The sequence below is a fragment of the Alosa pseudoharengus genome, unplaced genomic scaffold, assembly GCF_046254945.1.
Source record: "Alosa pseudoharengus isolate Yale_2024_CS ecotype anadromous, Long Island Sound unplaced genomic scaffold, YU_APseudo_1.1 YU_APseudo_1.1_scf_2, whole genome shotgun sequence".
Taxonomy (NCBI): Eukaryota; Metazoa; Chordata; class Actinopteri; order Clupeiformes; family Clupeidae; genus Alosa; species Alosa pseudoharengus.
In genome coordinates this window covers 34,370,502-34,391,085 of record NW_027468663.1, presented here as the reverse complement: position 1 = coordinate 34,391,085, position 20,584 = coordinate 34,370,502, and the positions used below count along the sequence as shown (strand labels likewise).

At 40.9% G+C, this 20,584-nt stretch overlaps 2 protein-coding genes across 7 annotated transcripts; one reads left to right on the top strand and one right to left on the bottom strand.

Annotated features, from left to right (window-relative positions):
• Positions 1-4,070: 4,070 nt before the first annotated feature.
• On the bottom strand, positions 4,071-16,287 carry g3bp2a (G3BP stress granule assembly factor 2a). Of its 5 annotated transcripts, none has more exons than XM_076294742.1 (13): positions 16,147-16,287; positions 14,192-14,310; positions 14,007-14,088; positions 13,700-13,873; positions 13,507-13,597; positions 13,315-13,420; positions 13,022-13,202; positions 12,845-12,934; positions 11,997-12,099; positions 11,850-11,909; positions 11,556-11,684; positions 8,041-8,159; positions 4,071-7,345 (listed from the first exon to the last, which is right to left on the bottom strand). In XM_076294742.1, exons 2-13 carry the CDS (start codon positions 14,284-14,286, stop codon positions 7,061-7,063), a joined length of 1,515 nt encoding a protein of 504 aa, XP_076150857.1. In that variant the 5' UTR covers positions 14,287-14,310; positions 16,147-16,287; the 3' UTR covers positions 4,071-7,060. The 5 variants fall into 5 exon arrangements, with proteins under 5 accessions (XP_076150857.1, XP_076150859.1, XP_076150861.1 ...); XM_076294744.1 differs by lacking the exon at positions 16,147-16,287 and adding an exon at positions 15,838-16,133; XM_076294746.1 differs by lacking the exon at positions 16,147-16,287 and adding an exon at positions 15,857-16,133.
• On the top strand, positions 15,400-20,557 carry ints12 (integrator complex subunit 12). 2 transcript variants are annotated; one of them, XM_076294749.1, is made up of 7 exons: positions 15,400-15,492; positions 17,585-17,748; positions 17,844-17,999; positions 18,094-18,291; positions 18,423-18,578; positions 18,683-18,838; positions 19,038-20,557. In XM_076294749.1, exons 2-7 carry the CDS (start codon positions 17,593-17,595, stop codon positions 19,644-19,646), a joined length of 1,431 nt encoding a protein of 476 aa, XP_076150864.1. In that variant the 5' UTR covers positions 15,400-15,492; positions 17,585-17,592; the 3' UTR covers positions 19,647-20,557. The 2 variants fall into 2 exon arrangements, with proteins under 2 accessions (XP_076150864.1, XP_076150862.1); XM_076294747.1 differs by lacking the exon at positions 15,400-15,492 and adding an exon at positions 16,796-17,204.
• The last annotated feature ends 27 nt before the right edge of the window (positions 20,558-20,584 follow it).

Genomic DNA, 20,584 nt, shown 5'->3' with positions numbered 1-20,584 from the left:
TTGCAAAACATATCAATGAAACTGGTTACAGATGCATTTAAAAACTTCAGAATCGTCCAGTAAGCAGCATGGGAGCCATTATCTGCAAGTGGAAGGAACATCACTGCATCATCAACCGGCCATGCACAGGATCTCCTCGCAATATTTCTGACCAGGGAGTCAGAAGGATAGTCATTGACATTGACTGAGTCATCCAAGAGCCAAGGACCACTCAGAGAAAGCTCCAGAAAGACTTGAAGGCAGCCAATTCAATTAAATTCAATTAAACAGTTCTGGAAGTAACTAAAGTTCAGGATTCACAAGAGGGACCCCTGGAATCTGTTTAGAACAATGGGCCAAAATCACACCTGATACTGCGACTAATAAGGTTTGTCATACAGGAAATGTCTTGAAGCTGTCATTACAAACAAAGGCTTTTCCACAAAGTATTGAAGAAATTTCAGTAGGCACGTTCAATATTTTTTTCCTGTGCCATTCCACTTTATTACACATAACTCTTATGTTTGGATTTTTTATATGTGTGTTAATATAATGTGTGGTGAAAATTTCGAATAGACTCACTGGAAGTTTAGGCTAATTACTGAAAAAAACATTTAAGTGTTCAATACTTATTTCCACCATATATTTATTTTACCTGAATATTTTAACTTCCAAATTAAATGTCAAAATGAATGTCAGACGAAATTTAAAGTTTGACTGACTGGATTTTGTATACAACATAGTGAAAACTGTCTAAGGTCACTCTCACTCTCCCTTGCTAAAGAGCTAAATGGTTTAGCCGAGTCCGCCTGCACAATTCATAAGGTAGTCTATCTTTTGTTTATTTAGTTGAGCATCGCTAGGCCTAGTGGACCGTTGTGCTGCTGGTGCAATGTCTTGCTCCAAGCCAAGTCAGGTTACCAAAAACAAAGGCCAAAGCTTGATTCATGTCCTGTTGTAGGCTAGCCTACATGCTGATCATTATCACTAGGCTAGTGGTTTTTTTTCTCTCCCTTTCTGTTTTCGTTAGTCTTAACTTTTTTTTTTTTTTACTCAAGTAATGGATAGGATTTTTACGGAGCCCTAAGGGGACATGAGAAAAAAAAATCTAAAGTTTAGTTTCATGTGCTCACGTGAAACTTTCATGTGCTCACCTGAAACTTTCATGTGCACATATGAAAGTTTCACGTGCGCACATGAAAGTTTCACGTGAGCACATGAAAGTTTCGTTTGCGCATACAAAACCTTTTCACATGAAACTTTCATGTGCGCACATGAAACTTTCGGCTTTTTGGAAATTATGGACTCTGGGCTAAAAAGGAGAGGAACTATCCAACTTGTTATAGTGCTCAGTTCAAAACCCAGCATTTATGATATGGAGGTGCATTAGTGGCAATGGCACAGGCATCCTGCACATCTGGCAAGGCACAATTAATTCTGAATTATGTACACAGGTTTTGTGCAACATACTGTATACTGCTGTGCTGTGTTCGAAATGTTCACTCGTTCACTATAGTGCACTATATAACAGTAAATGAGTGAGTGAGTGAACGAGTGAACATTTCGAACACAGCTTCGAAATGTTCATGTCAAATGCCAAAATGCACATATTACAGTGTAGCCTATATGGCTCCATTGAATAAGAGTGCAGATGCTAAAATAGTCTGTCTGCAGACCTGTGAAAGTGGGCACATCATAGAATGAAAAACATGATTAAGAAGACTCCAGACTGTTGTTGAGCAGCTGAAATCCTATCGGGTGAATATGGGATAACATATCATTCTAAACTCTAGCAACTGGTCTCCTCAGTCCCTAAACAGTGTACAACACAGTGGTAAACATGCCCCTGTCCCACCTTTCTTAAGACATATTGCCTCAAATTCAAAATGAAAACATATATTTTCAAAAAAACAATACATTTGTTCTCCTTCAACTGTTGATATGTTGTCGTTGGACTACAATTAATAGGGTTAACATGATTTGTAAATAATGGTATCCTGTTTTCTTTACACATTTTACACAGCATCTCAACTTTTTCGGAATTGGGCTTGTAGTTTCTTTCCACTTTCTTTTATTCTATCCTCATTTTCCTGACATGAGAGAGAGGTACCACCCAGACAATTTAATTCTACCAACATTTTTATGATATTGGTCACACTGAATCATAAGCCACAGAATTAGCCAAAGGGCACATCAATTAGTGGTGTGAAATACCTTTGTCAATATATAACAGTCCTCTCATCTCATCACCGCTCACTGTTTCACCATGACTCTCACGGTGGCTGTTGTCTTGTTGCGATTCCTCATAGAGGTACACCTGGCAGGTAGGACATGTTTTAAGATAAATACTGTATCTAAATAGTAATAAAATCACAATAGTTTTTGTTACCTGTATACAAAATATTGGATTTGTTATAGGTAGTAGTCATTTAAAATATCTTGGGATTTACAATGAATGCTGAGAAGAGAAAAAAAAAAAGATTTCAAAGTCAGTGTTCTGTGTCACTCAAAACATATTGTTTTATTTAGAGACATAAATGGAATATGGGTGAGTTACGCATGAATCTTGACAAGTCCATATAATGCTTTCAGAGAACAATGTGGTTTCTGGATTTTACCATGCTGCAGGCAATGATGATCACCCCTGGAATATGCTTGGAGATGGTTCAGACCAAGGTCTCACTTCCAAACTATAATCCATTGTAAAGTAGCCTAGTTACTGTATTATAGGAGGAATTCCCAAAAGCCTTAAGTTGTCAATAAACATTTTTGTGGGACAAAATCAGCTTCTTACAAATTTACAATTACTACCTTTATTGTAGCAAAATCATGTAATCTTTTAAAATGTTCTTTCAGGGCTGCTTGTTGGACAAGACAGCAAAAATCCCATAACTGCATTGGCTCAGGTAGATATAGAAACACCAGACTGTCAGGTCATCACAGTCACAGAAGAAGCTCTCTCCACTGGACCTGAAGCCTCCACTGTCCCCATCGCCACCCCAGGCCCCTCATCCCCCTCACCTACCACCACTGTGCCACCTGAGCCTCCCAGGCCTGAGGTTTCGTACGACACCATTGTGCTTTACCCTCCATACCTGGCTAACGGCAGACTTGGCTATATACAGGGTCGTGGCGGCTGGTCCGGCCCAGCGTGGCTTCCTACTAATGCACATACGGGAATGCATTACCACCGTCTTCTTCCAACCAATTACAGATGGCCATTCCCTCCAGCAGGATATCAGTTCCAAAGACCAGTCATTGGGCCACACTCCTATATCCCAGGTATAAGGCACCAAAGAGTCTTTGGCTATCCTTACGGCGTCCAAAGTGTCCATGGTATGTTAGGGGTAACTGGCTCTTCTGATGAGATAAGTGACTAGATCAGAGTTAAGGTTGGATTGAACATGAAAATAAACATGAAAGTAGCTTCCTTATAATCCAACAATAAATTATGCATTTCATGTTTTCACCAACCATCAGCCAAAATCCCATCTTTGTAATACATAATATTAATCTTCATAGTACCAAGATATTGTAGCCAGGCGTAACCACTCAGTTCTATTCTGAATTTGGGCAGGGTAAATTCGATCTGGCTTCCAGGCTAAATATATTGTGTACTTATTTTGTTTTAGCCAATGACTGTATGGCTTAAGCACAATGTTGTCTTTTGCTTGGTCTGATTTGTTCATCATCTGAAAGCAGTTGAAGGCAAGAGCCCACTTGCAGTGTTGTTCCATAGCGAGTTGGAATGCCTCTAACGTTCTGCCAGGTCCATTTACAGTGGCTGCCAGGACTGAAGAGAAGTATCTTCTTGGAGATTTCCTGCTCAGTTTAGCCAGCTAGTTGAAACATGAAAGCAATGATTATGGTTCTATTAAACAATCTCTTCTCATCATGCCAGTGTTGACAAACACTTTGTGGTAAACCTAAGTGCGTTCATTGTCTACATGAGAAATAATACTTCAGTTGGTTCATGTTGAGCCTTGTACCAGAAATTTCTTCCTTGAGTTCCGTGAATTGAATTTCTTCCGTGAATTGAGTGTGTGAAGGCTATTATAGACACTTTTATGCAAAACACCAGTACCACATAGTGCAGATATCAGTAGTTTTATTGTATGTTAAGTTTAACACATTCAAAATGGAAAACTAGAAACAAACCAAATAAAATTGCTCCACCTGCAACACATTTTCTACTTACAAAAAAAACAACAAAAAAAAACAATAAAGGCAAAAACAAAAACAAGTAAAGGCAATCCACTGCTTACCACACCTGCTAAAGCCAAGAGGATGATTCTACTCCATGGAACACACAGAACTGGAATGATGACACAAAAATTCTCTCCACTGCACCTTTAACAGTGGATCAAATTTACAGCCTTTGCTTTGGGGGGTGCTTTGAATTTGGGTGGATTAGGGTTACTGAAGTTACTGTGGTAAGAGTAACGCAGTCTGTCTGTGTAAACTTCTCCGAAGACAATGCTCTGAGCATTCAAATTCGGGTATTCACAAGTTTAACTGTAGACAAAGATATTCTGTTCTAATAAGGACTCCTTTCAATCCTTAAATGTACTTTAAAAAAAATGAACCATGTATGCAACACCTTAATAGAGTTATTGATAAGGGTTGAGGTGGATCCATCCCAAACACAGGGCGTGCCAGTTACAGAGCCAGGTCAAAATGCCAACTCCAATAGCCGCCATGCAAATGACCACTCCAGGTCAGACACACTAATGCACTGTGAGAAAATCTTCTACAGAGAACAGTAGGTTAAGTCCACATTGCAAAAACTCTTCATAGAGTGCTTTTTGGTCATGTATTTTACAAAATTAATTAACACTTGATATGGACAGCTCAAGAGAGCCACCACTCCTCTTCCCAATCAATCTGCATAAAAAGTAAGAACAATGCAGTTACACTGACAGCGATTGTCCCAAAACCATTGGAAATAGTGCAAGACTACCTAGCAAGGAAGACTGTTAAGTCCATTTTTGTAATAAAAAAAAAAAAGGTGCTACATCAAATAGTATTTCCCAAATCAGTGCAAAAATAAAATATAATAGCTTAATGACAACTGGAAATCTTTCACTGTTTCATACATATCCTGTTCAAGCTGCTTCTTGAGGCCCTTCCACTCCCACTCATATTTACTGGCAAAGAAGGCCGGGCTTAAATACCACAGCCTCCCCAGTGGAGATGGGTCAGAGCACACAGCATGCAAAGAGGATGGCAACACAGAGTCTTGGGTGCTCTGCTAGGGCAGGGGAGGTCAGTACAAAGTGGGACCTGCTCATCTCAAAGTAAACATATGAAAGCCTAGCCTAATGTGCTCCTGTCTTGGGCTTATCCACGCTGGTCTGAGGTGGGTTAAGATTTATGGCATGTGAAAACTGTTATAAAATGTCAAACCTCAATCTCCAAAGCTACACCTCATAGAGCGAGATGAGACATCAATAATCCATTTTTTTTGTCTTTGTATCCATTCAGTTCCGAGTTCAAAAGTTTGCAACAGGAGAGTTGTAGTCCATCCAAAAAAAGTGTTTCCGTTTTCTTTTTTAGTGTCCAAATTGTCAGTGTATATGCATTTGTTGCAGTAGATCTCACTGTAGTTCCCCTGGAATTGTTGTTTATTCGCTTATGGAAGCAACTTTGGTCAACTGCTTCACATCTGCTGTCACAACCACTTTTGACTTTTCAATCATAATTTAGGCACAATTTTTTTGTTCTCTTATAGCCAATATAAAAAAATAAACATACAAAACTTACAGCAGGTCATATATTTGGAACTCAAAAGCTGTCCAAAAAAAATACAATTTGAGCCAGAGAAACATGCACCAGCGAAGTGGTGTAGAATACTGCCCCGTTGCCCTGTATTAGACATTGTAATGGCTGTTGCACTTTGCTGAGAAACCCACCCAGCCACAGCTCATCAGTAAGACTGAAGGGATGCAAGAGAAGGCACCATCATGCTTGTATTAAGTCAAGGTAAGAAGAAATTCCTGCTAAAACAGGACTGTTCATTAAAGTATCTTTTTTTCAGTTTTTAACCATACATTTCATATGGCATCTCATATGGAGTCAGTGCTGATCCAGACATCCCTCTAGCCATCCTTCACTATAGAGTAGGGTTAAAAAAAACATTAACAATGATAAAATAAAAACAAATCTTTTCAGTGATAAAGAAAACAAACAAACTGCCACTTTCAATGTCACCCTCCTATTGTTCATGTACATTGTTGCTGTGTGCACTTAAGGTTTTTTTTCTTTCCCTTTAGGCTTTGAGTCCAGGGTGCAGCTTTCTTGAAATAATAATAAAAAAAGAACTTTGTTACTTTCCAGCAATAACAGAAACCTTAAACAGGTATGAGAAATATTGGTCACAGCACACACAGGCAGTAAGGGAATCCTGCCCAGTTCAATAGGTTAGCTTAAAGACATCAAGTCAGGGTGTCCATCAAGCTGCATATTATGGTGTCAATATGTCAAAGTACCCATTAGTGCATATGAATGAGTGCATTTTTATGCTGCTGAAGCAGTATTTATTAAAAGAAAACTAAAAAAGAATTTAAGAAATAAAAGGCAAGTTTGCCAACTGCACAAAATGTGTACCCAACACTTATTAAATGGTAATGAGAAGAAAACGATCATAGAAAAAATGTGCAATGGAGGGCTTTCTCAAAGTATCTCCTCAATAAATTTGAGGCATGTAATCTCTTTGCCAAATGGGCTAAACTATCAAAACCAAAGTCTACCAGTTCCGCCAAACTCTGCAGATAATTCCTTGTTGGTTTGTATTTAGTCACATTTACAAATTGAAGTTCGTGAAATCTGGAGAAACCAGAAAAGGATGCTCTGCTCAAAAGCTAGTAGCAAAGGATTTTGTTTGTCTGTTTCAAACCAAAATAAATGGTTGGCAGGCTGCGTCACATTCCAACTTGGAAAAAAAAAAAAAAAAAAAACATAAAAAAAAAAAAAAAAAAAAAAAAATATATATACTTGTATACATGTAGATCTTTTTCTTTCGTTAACGCGAACGGTAAAGATGAACATGGTACTACTTCCAAACTGCAGGGGCGTTGCAGGCTCAGCGACGCTGGGTGCTGAAGCGGCCCTCACCCTGTGGGCCGGCCCCTCTGCCGGAGCCCTGACCTGCTTTAGGGGCCATGCCCCCTCTGGGGGGTGGGCCCCTACCATCGCGCTCCCTCATCATCCCTGCACCGGACACGCCGCGGGGGCCTCCAGGGCCGCGGTCGCTGCGTCGCAGGTCTCTGCGGTCGTCCGGTCCGCTTCCACGGGTTTCGCGCTCCCGCACAGCCCTCGTTTTCTTCTCCTCCACGTTCAGACGCACCTCGCCACGGAACATGATGGGCTGAGATGAAATCAAGACCAGACAAACGGGGGTCAAAATGAGGGTACAATTTTACAGCCAATACAAAAACTGATTGTCAGGGCCTCACATGTAGTGACTGACATTCTAGCAATGCTACACTACCAGTCAAAAGTTTGGAGACACTTAGAAATTTCCATTCCACTCCATTATAGACAGAATACCAGCTGAGATCATTTGGATTGTTTTTTTAATCAGGGCAGCAGTTTTCAGATTACATTATGTGCTTACATAATTGCAAAAGGGTTCTCGACTGTTGTAGAAAGAAATGGCTGATCTTTAATGAAATCTACATTGCCCGTTATCAGCAACCATTCATCCAATGTTGCAAAGGCACATTCTGTTTGCTAATCTGATATCATTTTAAAAGCCTAACTGAGAAAACATTAGAGAACCCTTTTGCAAATATGTAAGCACATAGTGTAATCTGAAAACTGCTGACCTTATTAAAAAAACAATGCAAATGATCTCAGCTGATATTCTGTCTATAATGGAGTGGAATGGAAATTTCTCCAAGTGTCTTCAAACTTTTGACTGGTAGTGTACATTACTGTGCGGTCCACTGCACTTTATACGATTATTTTTGAAAGGCACATATAGAACAGATTTCCTAAAGCAACACTAGAAACCTGTTTTAAAATATGTAATGTGGGGGAAACCTTTTATACCGTTCGCACCTTAGCTGTAAGGATTCTCTGCACGGGATCAGAGTCATCAAAGACCACAAAACCAAAGTTCGGCAGCTTTCCGCCGACACCCTTGGTGTTAATCCGGAGCTCAACAACAGTGCCGAATGCTAGAGAAAAGGAGAACAAGCACAAATTCATAAAAAAAAAAAAAATGTAGCTACAATAAGTCAAGTCATTTATTTATATAGCACATTTAAAAACAACAGGGGTTGAGCCAAAGTGCTGAACAAAGAAAAGGTTAGCTAATAAGTCATAACAATAAGACCATACATCTACACAAAGGCCATACATCTACACAAACTAAGTGTGATTATTCATATCAAGACAGCATTAGTAGAAGCGACAAGAAAATAGATAAGATAAATAAAAATAAATAAGAAAATTAAAACAAGACCAAAAACATCATACTGTATTAAAAGCAAGTGAGAAAAAATATGTCTTGAGATTGGATTTGAAGGAGGTAATTGTAGGGGATGATTTGATATGTGGAGGAAGGGTATTCCAGAGATTTGGAGCAGCTACAGAAAAAGCTTGGTCGCCACGGGTTTTAAGGCGTGTACGTGGGACAGCAAGCAGTAGTTGGTCTTAGTGTTGTCACGATACCAAAATTATGACTTCGATACGATACCTGCCATAAATATCACGATGCTCGATACTAAGGCGAAATCCTAAGATATCTGGAGAAGAAAGGACTCATACCTCCTCCAAGTGTATTGAGTCATTTGTGTTGAATTTGGTGCACTTTTGTAGTGTGTAGGTCAATTCTGGGTTCTAAACTTCTAAACTTCCTACATAATGATTATTTTTTTATAGTCAGTAAAATAGTAGGCCTAATTTCTGTGATTAAGTCCTTTATTGTTTGTTATAGTTAATTTACATTGTGTTGTGTTTTGGCAATAAAGTAGCTTTAAATAGCCAAACTAGGCTAGATCAAGGTCAGTGTTCAAATTACTGCATGCAAATCACTGAATGCTATGCAGAGGGGCCTAATCTTTAGGCCATCTGATGTACAGTATAGGCTACCCTAGGCCTTCCCGTGTTCATGGGATTTCTTTGACAGTTGCAAAGGGGAAAATGTGAGGATAGTCTTCTTTGCGCCCAGTGTACAAGTACGACGTTCCAACCACTCAGGTCTTCGTCAGATAGGCCTACACCATTACCTGTTGCAATATATCTGTGTGCATTACTACATTACGTCTATTTCTTTGATAACATGATTTGCTAGCACGTACTGTAACAATACGCCGCTATTATTATTAGGACTCAACACGCTTTGGTGGTATTATGCTGTGGGCTTTAATTAGCGCATTTCGGGTAGCCTATCCTACATCTGGGCAATAATTATTGAACAAATTGCAGTCTACATGCCATGACAAATATTACCAGTAGTAGGCTACTGACCGAACATGAAATAGATCGTTTACAAGTTATGGTAATGTTATTCTGGCGTGAACATTGCGCTTTCATCACGTTAGCACCCTATGATTACAGCTCGTTATGTCTCGTCAAAATGATTACAGCTCGTTATGTCTCGTCAAAATTCATTGATGAAGGAAGGTTCGCTTTATCCCAGAGAACCATACTCGTTTCACTTAGGCTAGACTAAAACATAAGAGAAGAACTTGGCACTAACCATGTAGTCGTGTTTTCTATAGCATATTCGTTAACCTGTCGTTCTTTGAACTCTTTAAAAATGTTGGGATATGTCTGCGAGGTGTTTTGCCAAGTTCCATGCGTAGCCTACTGCTTTTAAATGACTTTGTGTACCTGATGGCTTGCCTTAATTCGCGATGTATCCGAAATAGTTGCAGATTTCACTGCACCTTTTGTTTTATCCACAAGGCCTAGAACTGTCGGCAAAGAACTATGACGTTGGCTGCGCACTCACTCACTCAGAGCTGCCTGCTTGACACGCTCACTTGCCTAGATGCGTGAAAGGAGCAGTGAGAACAGCAGTTCACACAGACACAGAACGTTATTATTTTAATAAAGTATCGATTCTAAAAACGTCTGAAATCGTATCGTTTTTTGCATGAAGGCATCGCGATACCTTTTTAGTATCGATACACCGTGCAACACTAGTTGGTCTTGTGACCGGAGTGACCTGGTAGTAGAGTGTGGGGGCAGAAGTTCAGAGATGTAAGGTGGGGCTAAACCTTTTAGGGCTTTAAAAACAAAAAGTAAAATTTTAAACTCAATCCTGAATTTGACCGGAAGCCAGTGTAGCCGAGCTAAAATTGGTGTTATGTGATCACTCTTTTTGGTGTTGGTGAGGAGCCTAGCAGCAGCGTTTTGTACCAGCTGGAGTTTATTTAGATTTGATTGTGACATGCCAATGTACAGAGAATTGCAGTAGTCTAAGCGGGAGGAGATGAAGGTTTCAAGATCAGTTTGAACGGTTTCAAGATCAGTTGCGGACAGAATGGGTTTTATCTTGGCTATGGTTCTTAATTGGTAGAAACTGCCTTTGACTACACTGCTGACTTGTTTGTTAAAATTCAAGGACCCATCTAACTGAACGCCCAGGTTTTTGACTAGGCTATGCAGGTTAGGTGAGAGAGGACCAAGTGCACTGCTTAGGTTGGCGACAGAGGAGGGGGAGCCAAAGAGAATTATTTCTGTTTTGCTTTCATTTAATTGCAACTACTTTGACACAAAAGGTTCTGTCCTCCAGATAGGACCTAAACCAGTTTAGGACTGAGCCTCGCTGTCCTACTTTGTCATGTAGGCGTGCCAGCAGAATGTTGTGGTCTATAGTGTCAAATGCAGCACTGAGGTCAAGAAGGAGAAGGACAGCACATGAACCAGAGTCTACGGTGAGCAGAATGTTGTTAAAAACTTTAAGTAAGGCAGACTCTGTGCTGTGAAGGGCTCTGAAGCCTGACTGAAACTTATCCAAGATGTTGCAGTTGTTTAGGTGGGAGGAAAGCTGCTGGAAAACCACCTTTTCTAAGATTTTAGAAAGAAAAGGTAGCTTAGAGATGGGTCTAAAGTTTTGGGGGTCGCTGGGGTCCAGACTGGGCTTTTTTTAACAGAGGCTGGACTATGGCATACTTAAAGCTAGAGGGGGCAGTACCATTGGATAAAGAGCAGTTTATAATAGCTAGTATAATGGGGCAGAGTATACTGAAAACTTCCTTGAACAGTCGAGAGGGCATGATGTCAGAGGGGCAAAAGGAGGGCTTCAAATGAGACACTACATCTGACAGCTGAGAGGAGGATACCGAAGAGAACAGCTGAAAGGGGCTGATGGGCTCAAGGGTCTGGGGTGGAAGAGGGTTTACAGGTGAGATATTGAGCCTGATTTTGTCAATTTTTTCAATGAAGAATTTTAGAAATTCCTCACAAGTAATTGATGTGTCAGCAGGGTTAAGAAATAAATGTATTGTTTTAAAGAGAACCCTAGGCCTGTGAGCCTAGGGTTCTATATATTGTAATGTTTCCTTCAAAAACGTTTTGTATTCCTTTAAAAACAAAAGTTGATTAAATAGGACAATACTCACACATGAAGAAGTCCTTTAGTTCGTTCTCATCAATGTCATGAGGGAGGTTGCCCACGAAGAGCTGATGACTGTCTGGGTACCTCACCATCCGTCTGCCCTCTGTGTCACTCTGCTCTGGCTCTCCCCTCCCTGCAGATGGGGATCAAACTCCATATTCAGAGGCAACCGAGCTGGGTTTTCTTCAGAACGTGCCTTACAAAAACATGCCTCACATCTTGGTGTTGCTTAGGTAGAAAGACTTTTCTCCCCTCAAACAAAGTCTATTTCACACACAAAGGAAACACTAGACCTCACCTTTGTTGATGAAGCTTAAATGTGGTTTTCCGACCTGGGATTCCACCGGGGCAACACCATCTAAATGGTATTAAAATGAAGTAATCAGCAGAGATCCCTGGTGGTGAAAAACAGTAGTGCCTTAAGGTGGATGATTTATTTTCTCACCAGGCCTGGGTCCTCTTGAAGTGAAGGTTGGTCTGTCACGAGTCCGCTGGTCCCGGGCCCGCATTGGCGGAGCCTGAGCCTCAGTCTTAATGTCCCCTCGGGGCTTAAAAAGAGAAACAAGAAACAGGCACATCAATAAACTAGGACATCAAGTCAGGAGGGTATTCCATCAACCTCGCTAATGAAGGTGGCGCTTAACAAAAATAGCCTGGCTTGAACTAGCGTAGACTTTCACTTGAGGCTGAAGCCATTCCATTAACTCAAGTTAGCTGCATCTAGCCTTCGTTTATTCAAGTGTGGCTTAGGTCAGCCTCATGTCTGAATCCTCATGTCTCATGTCATGAATTGGGGACAATATTTAATAAGCATCATTTAATTGCAGTAATTTTACCTACCACCAATGCTGGACAAAACTCATAATAGTCCTCAATGGTACAGCAGTCAACAAAATAGCAGCTGCAGTAGCCTAAGCCTATATGTGGCTCCTTTAAGTGAAGGAGGATCCTTCACTTAAAATGAAGTGAAGGATCATTCATGAGAGGATTTTGGGCTGCACAGATTACAACTCAGATCCACAGATCTGGTTAGAATGGCAAAATACATCAACATACATTATTTTGAGGAAGAAGCTCAAGTAGCTCAGTGTAGCCAGATGGGTCTTTGGCCTAGTTGGGAAATTAGGGCTTTAAAAAATATTGGCGAAAATTATCGGCCGGAATTGATCGGAACAATAATAATATTTAAATGTTTTCACTTATTGGCCAATATTATATTGGCCGCCAATATATCATGCATCCTTACTAAACACACACAAATAAATATAAACATCACAAATGCAAGACATTCACCTGTGAGCTTGGTGCTTTGAGAACATGGGGCGTCACACCAGTGCCACTTGGAGGAAGGTTTTTACTGGTCACCGAGGCCCAGGAAAAAGTCTGCAAGACATCACCATTTAAAAAAAAACACACAAAACAAAGGCACAGTGGACTTCGTTTTCGTCAACAAAACCAAGGTGGTGTCACCTTGGGTGCTTCCTGGGTGTTGGATGGCACCTCCTCAGGCACAGGTGAGGGTACCTTCTCCTCCTTCTCCTCCACAACCTTCTCCTCTATCTCCACCTTGAGGGCCTTGGCCTTTGGCTCAGGTTCTAGCTCTGGTTCTGGTTCAGGGGCCGGTTCCTCAAGCGGTTCCTCAACACCATTACTGAGAAAGTAGACCGACTGTGTAAGGGAGACTGCGCATGTTTGCCTGTATGACAGCAGAAACCATTACTATGTCTCCAATTTGTTGTGTCTGCGTGAGAGAGAAGGTTCACCTCACAGGATGTGGCTCATAGTAGTTGGTGCCATTGGAATTCTCCGGAACAGGTTCAGGAGAGGGTTGCCTCTCTTCAGTCTCCTCCTCCATTTCCTCTTCTGATTCTGAAGACGAATAAAAGATCTCATAATTCAATTCACTATTTTTTGACATTATTACACATAACCATCATTGACAAGTAAACACTCACCTTCATCAAGTTCAGCCTCAGAATCTCCAAAAACTTCATCTTCATAGCGGAAGATGTCATTGTGTACATAGAATTTATTAGCCACAGAACCCTGCGGAAACAATCACACCAGTAACTAAACCAGACACATCATTACCCATTTCCAGTCACAAGTAGGACAAATACTCTGCAATGTTCTGTGTGAACAAGTTACCTCTGGAGCAAGGACAAAGGTCTGCATGAACTTCCTCATGGGCTGCCCATTGTTTGACAGCTCCCCCAACACCTGGACAACGACCCCATCATTCAGTGTGGCATGGGCATCAACAAGCCTTATTTTTGTGTGGCATTCACTAAACTGTAGCGACATGACTTTCTTGTGAATTTCCTGCAAAAGTGGATTATTAAGGAAGATTTTAAAACCAGGCTTCATCCTGCCAGACATGACAGATGTCTATTCAACAGAAACTAGTGTAATATTATACACTGGAATAAGGAATGTGACTCAAATATGTACGTACAGCCTGGCCATACACCGCCTCTGCCAACTTTCCATTGGAGTCCAGACCTCCATGCACATACGATGAGTGTCTTCCATAGAACCTGTCAGATTAGAGGACAGATTGCAGTAACATTTCTAGTAATATTGGCAAGGAATACAAAAGTATTTAACCTACAACTGAAGCAGGGTACTAACTATACATACCTGTGGAGAAAATCTGGTGCCTTATTCAGAAGTGTATAGTACTGCCTCACAAACTCCCGCCCTACAAGCAGGGGACTTGGCTTCTCCATCACCATTTCTTTGGTAAACAATTTGAATTACTGAAATGAGACCAACAAGCAACAAAAATCTGAACGTGAATCTTGATCATCCAAGTAAGGCTGTAGTGCATTTTTCTTGCTGTAATTCCAAGCAAGTACAAATTGTATACACATTGAAAGTGACTGATTCTGCAGTACATTCAAAATAATGAAATATTACAACTAATAGTCCTACAATGTCATTGCTCCAAATTTGAAGCCATAATTGTTGGCCTTGGGATGAAAATCAAAGGAATCTATGAGAGCTCTGAGTTTTTCTAGATTAATCTCCGTTTTCTCCCTCCAGACACCCAAGACCAAAGTTTAAAGGACGAGGCTGCTGCACAGCTAGACAACACATTCGTCAATTGATATAATATTCAACGTCCTATTTCATGACTAGGCCTACTTCTTCGACTTAATGTGTGCGTGTAGAACATTAGCACGTTGTTATCACACCCGTCTTATTTTCGTATGACAGTAAGGCACTATGTATAGATCGACCGTGTTCAACACACTGACAATTTTTACATAAGAAACAAAACGCATGATTGAACCTTATAGCTACTGTTACTATACAAGACGCTTGCACTGACCAAGTTAAGGATGCAAGGTCTGAAGATATCGTTGACCCGTTTGCAGTGGATGACCCCTATCTAGTATAGCTAGCTGCTATTGGAATGCTAAATTCACGCCGGCTAACGTTAACAATTAGTTCGTTTAGTTTACCAATATAACAAATTTATCAGGGGGAGAAAAAGCTATACCCCACTTTTATTTGCACAGCAAGTAAGATCTTTCGGAAATGGATTAAACGTTCTCAATAACATGAAATGAAAACCCAACTAGCCGTAAATGTTTAGCAAGTGTACTTGTGGCGTCGTTCCTTTTTCCATCAGGCACCACCGCTGTTCAATGTGTTCCTGGTATCGAGCGCGTACAAACAACCATTTATGATGCCTAAATCCACCTAATAACGTTACACATTCAATGATCATTATTAACTATTGGAGGTCAACACAATTTAATTACCAGTAATATACAACGTTAATACGCCCATACACATGAGAGAACGACACCGAAAGGGTAAAGTTAGCTGACGTTACCAGAGCCCGTTTAGACATTCTCTGACGTTACACTACTGCTACACCTAAAACAAACGAATTTGAGCGAAAATCAACGCATGCCTAGGTCTACTTCTAGGTAAGTTAACGTTCTCAGACATAATGCTACGCACGCGTGTTCAAATGCAAAATATAACGCACGACACTGAAATCATATACATTATTTAGCGACATAGGCTAGCCATACTAAGTTAACTTACGTTCCCTCGCCTAGCAGCTAAAAGTAACACCAAGATGAAGAGGGATGTCCTGACAGAATGCTAACGTTAGCTAGACTACAATGTTAACATGATAGCACTACGTTACACATAGCAGACTTTGAATCCCAAACTTGGGGTAACTGCTAAGCACAAAGTTAACGTTCACTTTTGTGTTGACACTCGTCCAAGACCGATAGCAATCTAGCTAAATAATGTTAACTTACCGTCAGCTAACTAATTTACCGGTAGGCCACTTCAACTACTACCCGAACACCGCTAACGTTAACTTAACGTTATCTTATGCGACAAAGGAACTGAGTTGCAACGTCAACGTGTAATGGAAATATGGTGAACATGTGACATCGTAACGTTAGTTGACGGGCAGACAGGTAGTAGCAGAAAACACGTATCATTAGATAAAGGGGCATTTTAGTTTAGCTCATGAATTACAAGTTGGCCATTTTCCCCCAGCTAGTTATGCTAACTTGCTAGCATCTTTCGCATGGTAGGTTAAGTCCACAATGTACACTTACCTTAAATATTTAAGGGCCTATCTAATTGAACACAGTGATCAAATAAATTATGTCAAACAGTGATTCAGTCAGCCGAGTATATTTATATAACAGGACTGCCTGACGCCTTTATTTCCAGACTGATAGGCTACTGTGGCTTTTGATCTCTGCTCTTCAGAGATTGGTATTTAAAGGGGTACCCCCCAATTTGATTGTTTTACCCCTGCAATCCAGGGCTCGAATCCCCGTTTAGGCACAGTAACTGACTGGGGACTGGATACATGAATTATGACGTGAAATCCTTAGACTACATTATCATTCATGTATTTTACTTTTTCTAGTTCCAAACCCTGTCAAATGAGTAAACTAAAGGGAAATGCTAAAATAAATTGGTGTAGCTGATTGTATCAGGCTATCGTGATTACAAAGATAAGCATGGTAAAGAGGTGCTGGGAAAACCCATGATTTTTAAAATTGTTATTATTATTATTATTATTATTATTATTATTATATAGAACAGTGTAATGTCCAATCATCATTGAGCATCTTGTGTCCAATCTGCGCAGTGTTAGCCCGCCTGTCCAATCATCATTGAGCATCTTGTGTCCAATCTGCGCAGTGTTAGCCCGCCTGCACAACCTGCGCAACCAATCGTTATCGCGAACATGTCCCATGTTCCTTGTGTAACGCTTAAAACTAGTCGATAGGATCCGAGCGTTCCCTGAGTGAAATTGTACATAAATGTATAGCCCTTGTTTAAATATGGGGATTATTTACATTGGATTATTGCTTAAGTCTGTTGTATACATATATAAGATATTGGGGAAAACGAATGAACGAACGAATGAATGAAATTATGAACTAGGCCGTGTTTCCATAGGAGGATTTAAAGGTTGGACAGCGTTGGAGACGTCTGGCGGCGAACTAGCTGGCTAAGCTTGAAAGTGCATTATTATTGTGACATTACTGTCCGATATAATATTTGTGCTTTAATGTTATCAATAGCACGTTCTCAAATACTGACTTTGACTTGGTTCGCCTGGTAGCTGAATACATTTTATAATCCTAACAAATAACAGGTAAGATATACCGGTGAAAAATAACCTAGCCATAATGCTACCTGCACTTCCTGCAAATTAATGAACATTCGTCCGATTTACTGTGGTTATTTAACTATGATTTTAAGATTCTTGGAGACAAAAAAAAACAAAACAAAAAACAGCCTGTGATGTTAGTTTCTAACATTTACTTAGCTTCAAGTATCATCACTGTTGCTTGCTATTTCTAAATAAATGAATTCATCATCAGGTAAATTCATTCGCCACATTAACGAAATTTCAGCAATGTCTTCATCAATGTCTTTCAGCAATGTCTTTTTAGCAGTAACGTTATTATTACTACTATTATTATTTGAGCCGAAGGGGTTCTCATGTACGTTTTATTTGATCTGTACCCACAGGTAAAATTATGGCTGGATCAGTTAGTCTTGAACTAGACCCTATCTTTCTGAAAGGCCTGGGATACTTGCATTCGAAAAGTAAAGACTCTGCCGAAAAGTTGAAGGCGTTACTTGATGAATCAATGGCCAGAGGGAGCGACTCGACCTACCGGACCTTACAGAAGGTTTACCCCCCCCCGTATTCCTTTCTTTCCTGTGAATAAAATTCAGAAACCTTACATAACTCTAATGTCTCCCTGATGCTGCTGCTGTTTTGCAGGAGGTTGAGGTTCCTAAGGTGCCAGGCCCTAAGGTAACGTTAATTAAACAGGACTCAAAGTCCTCCTCCAGCTCTTCATCTTCCAGCAGCAGTAGCAGTAAATCAAGCAGTTCAGAAAAGAGCAAAAAGGAGAGTGAGAAAAGGCCCAGTGAAAAGGTGTGTTCTCTTTTTGAAGACAGCCATGAATCCATAATATCCTTGTCCCGCCCCAATTATTTGTAAAAAATAAACCTGTTTTGTGATCCTATAGGTTAGGGTTACAGATTTATTGGATGTAGCTGATCCACCAAAGAAGGCCCGGACAGAGAAACCTTTGGAGAACCGCACCTCCCCAATCACTGTTCCAGCAAGCAAAGAACTGAGCCTGCCTGACCTTTCTGGCCTTGATGAAACCAGCGCTGATATCTTTGCTATGGAGATGGGCCTTGCTTGTGTGGTTTGCAGGCATGTGTCCACAAAACAGTCTTGTAGTAATGTCTGCATGTGTGGAACTACACTACCGATAGTACATGAAATCCTTTAAAGGTTAAATATGTTGACGTGCTAAACATATGGCCTTCCATTTTTTTTTACAGGCAGATGACCGTCACATCAGGTAATCAGCTAGTGGAATGTCAGGAGTGCCACAACTTGTATCACCAGGACTGCCACAAACCACAAGTCACTGACAAGGACGTTAATGATCCACGGTTGGTGTGGTACTGTGCACGGTGCACCAGGCAAATGAAGCGCATGGTAAGATAAAGCATACACAGGGTACATTACAACCTCTTCTTCCAGTCACTGTTCTCAATAGAGCTTTTGAATGTATATTACCTGTATGTTCTATTCTTTCACAGGCACAGAAAACCCAGAAGCCCCCACAGAAACCCTCTCCTACTATGACATCATGTGCAGCCCCTGTTGTGAAGGACTCACTAGTGAAAAAGCCTGAATTGAAACCCAAAGTGGAAACCACCAACACATTCCAGGCCTTCAAGAGAACAGAAGTTAAGGTAAGCTTGAGCACAACCACACTTACCAGGTTTCCTCTCTGCAGGTTTCATAACCTGGTCAGTAGGTTTCATAAAGATAAGTTAGAAATTGTAAGCCATACTGTGTGCATAGTATCACCACAACTATTTTATAGAGTAAGCTATGTCCATGTTCACACATTAATGTGTTTAAATGCAACACATTTAAATGTTTTTTTAGGCATCGGCAGCTGCTTCATCTAACACCGCAAGCAGTGCATCCTTGCAGTCTAGTGGCTTAACTGGATGGGCAGCTTTTACCAAGACTTCCACTGCCGGCCCCTCTAGCACAAAGCTGGGCTCAACCACTCAGGGCACCAGTGGTAAATCCACGCCTCCCTCCTCTGGCACCAAGCCTGCTGGCCTGTCTGGAATGGCCGGTGGCAAATCAGGCCTGGGCACCAAAGTGTCTGGCAGCCCAGGAGGAAACAATAACGGGAACAATGGGTCTAGCGCAGTGCCCCTGAAGCCACCTCCACCGCTGACGCTGGGGAAGCAGGTGCTGAGCCGCTCCTCCAGTGGGGACAGCCAGGGGAAGGTGACCGTGGCTGGGGCCTCCTCCCCGGGGGCCTCCTCTTCATCCTCCTCCTCCTCCAGCGGCAGCAGTAGCCTGGGAGGGAACGGGGGCTCAGGAAATAACGGGGGCGGCAACGGAGGCGGCAACGGCAACAACGGGAACAAGTCATCAGCCGACGGTAAAGCACCCACCTCGCAGGAGTCTCAGCTTCAAGCCATGAAGAGACTGCAGATGGTGAAGAAGAAAGCAGCACAGAAGAAGTTGAAGAAGTGAAAGGGGGCAATGTTGAGATGAAGGGGAAGCCAGACTGCTGGGATGAGACATTGCCATTTATCATCTAATTCCATTAAGATACTAAATCAATGCTGCCGGAGTAGCATGGACCTTTATGTGGGTATGTTTTGCCTCGCTCTGTCTCCATGGATCACTGAAAATGTGTTTTTAAGGACATTTAATAAATAACATTTTTAAGTAAGATTTTTTTTTTGTGTTTGCATCTTAAAATACGTTAACAATGACATGTCATTTTTTCCTTTGCTCTTTGTAAAGCAACCCATCTTGGAATTCTAAAGCAAATTCCTGAAAAATTTTAGTGACCATGAAATTACCATGTTTTCCACTCACAAACATCTCGCTAATTGAGCAAATGTGCAGTGTGTGACTCTAATCCAATATACAGGGTTTCCACGGGTCATGGAATTTCTTGAATATCATGGAATTTTGGAAAGTCTATTCCAGACATGGAAAGTCTATTCCAGACATGGAAAGTCAGGGAATTTTATCCTTTTTGGGACAAAGTCATGGAATATCAGGGAATTTTGTTGTAGGAGTTTACAATTTACTTGCCAAAATACATTTATACAAATATGTCCACGCAGAACTGGTGTACATCTTGTTATTAGCTTTACTGCCTGCTTGAGGAGCCCAACTTTGTTTATTCAGTGCCCATTTATTCATCTCCTGCTCTAACAAAGTAAAAGATTCTTGAACGCTACATGACTGCACTGAAATCATTGGTCGGTATATTGTACCATTCATTACATAGTAAGTCATGCAAATTCAGTTTTCTTTTCTCAGGGAAAAGTCATGAAATTTTACATTTGACTTAGAGTGGGAACCCTGAATATACCTTTTATCAAATTCAGTGATCTAGCTGTCCATTCAATGTGTGTGATAATTTGATTGGCTGTTCAGCTCAAATATCAACAACC

Coding starts and splice junctions, on each gene's coding strand:
- g3bp2a (XM_076294742.1), bottom strand. CDS start 14,286: ATGGTGATGGAGAAGCCAAGTCCCCTGCTTGTAGGGCGGGAGTTTGTG. Junction 12,935..13,021: donor ACACCCAGGAAGCACCCAAG/GTGACACCACCT, acceptor GATGTCTTGCAG/ACTTTTTCCTGGGCCTCGGT. Junction 8,160..11,555: donor ACTAAAGGACTTCTTCATGT/GTGAGTATTGTC, acceptor CCTTTTCTCTAG/CATTCGGCACTGTTGTTGAG.
- ints12 (XM_076294749.1), top strand. CDS start 17,593: ATGGCTGGATCAGTTAGTCTTGAACTAGACCCTATCTTTCTGAAAGGC. Junction 17,749..17,843: donor CCTACCGGACCTTACAGAAG/GTTTACCCCCCC, acceptor GCTGTTTTGCAG/GAGGTTGAGGTTCCTAAGGT. Junction 18,000..18,093: donor AGAAAAGGCCCAGTGAAAAG/GTGTGTTCTCTT, acceptor GTGATCCTATAG/GTTAGGGTTACAGATTTATT.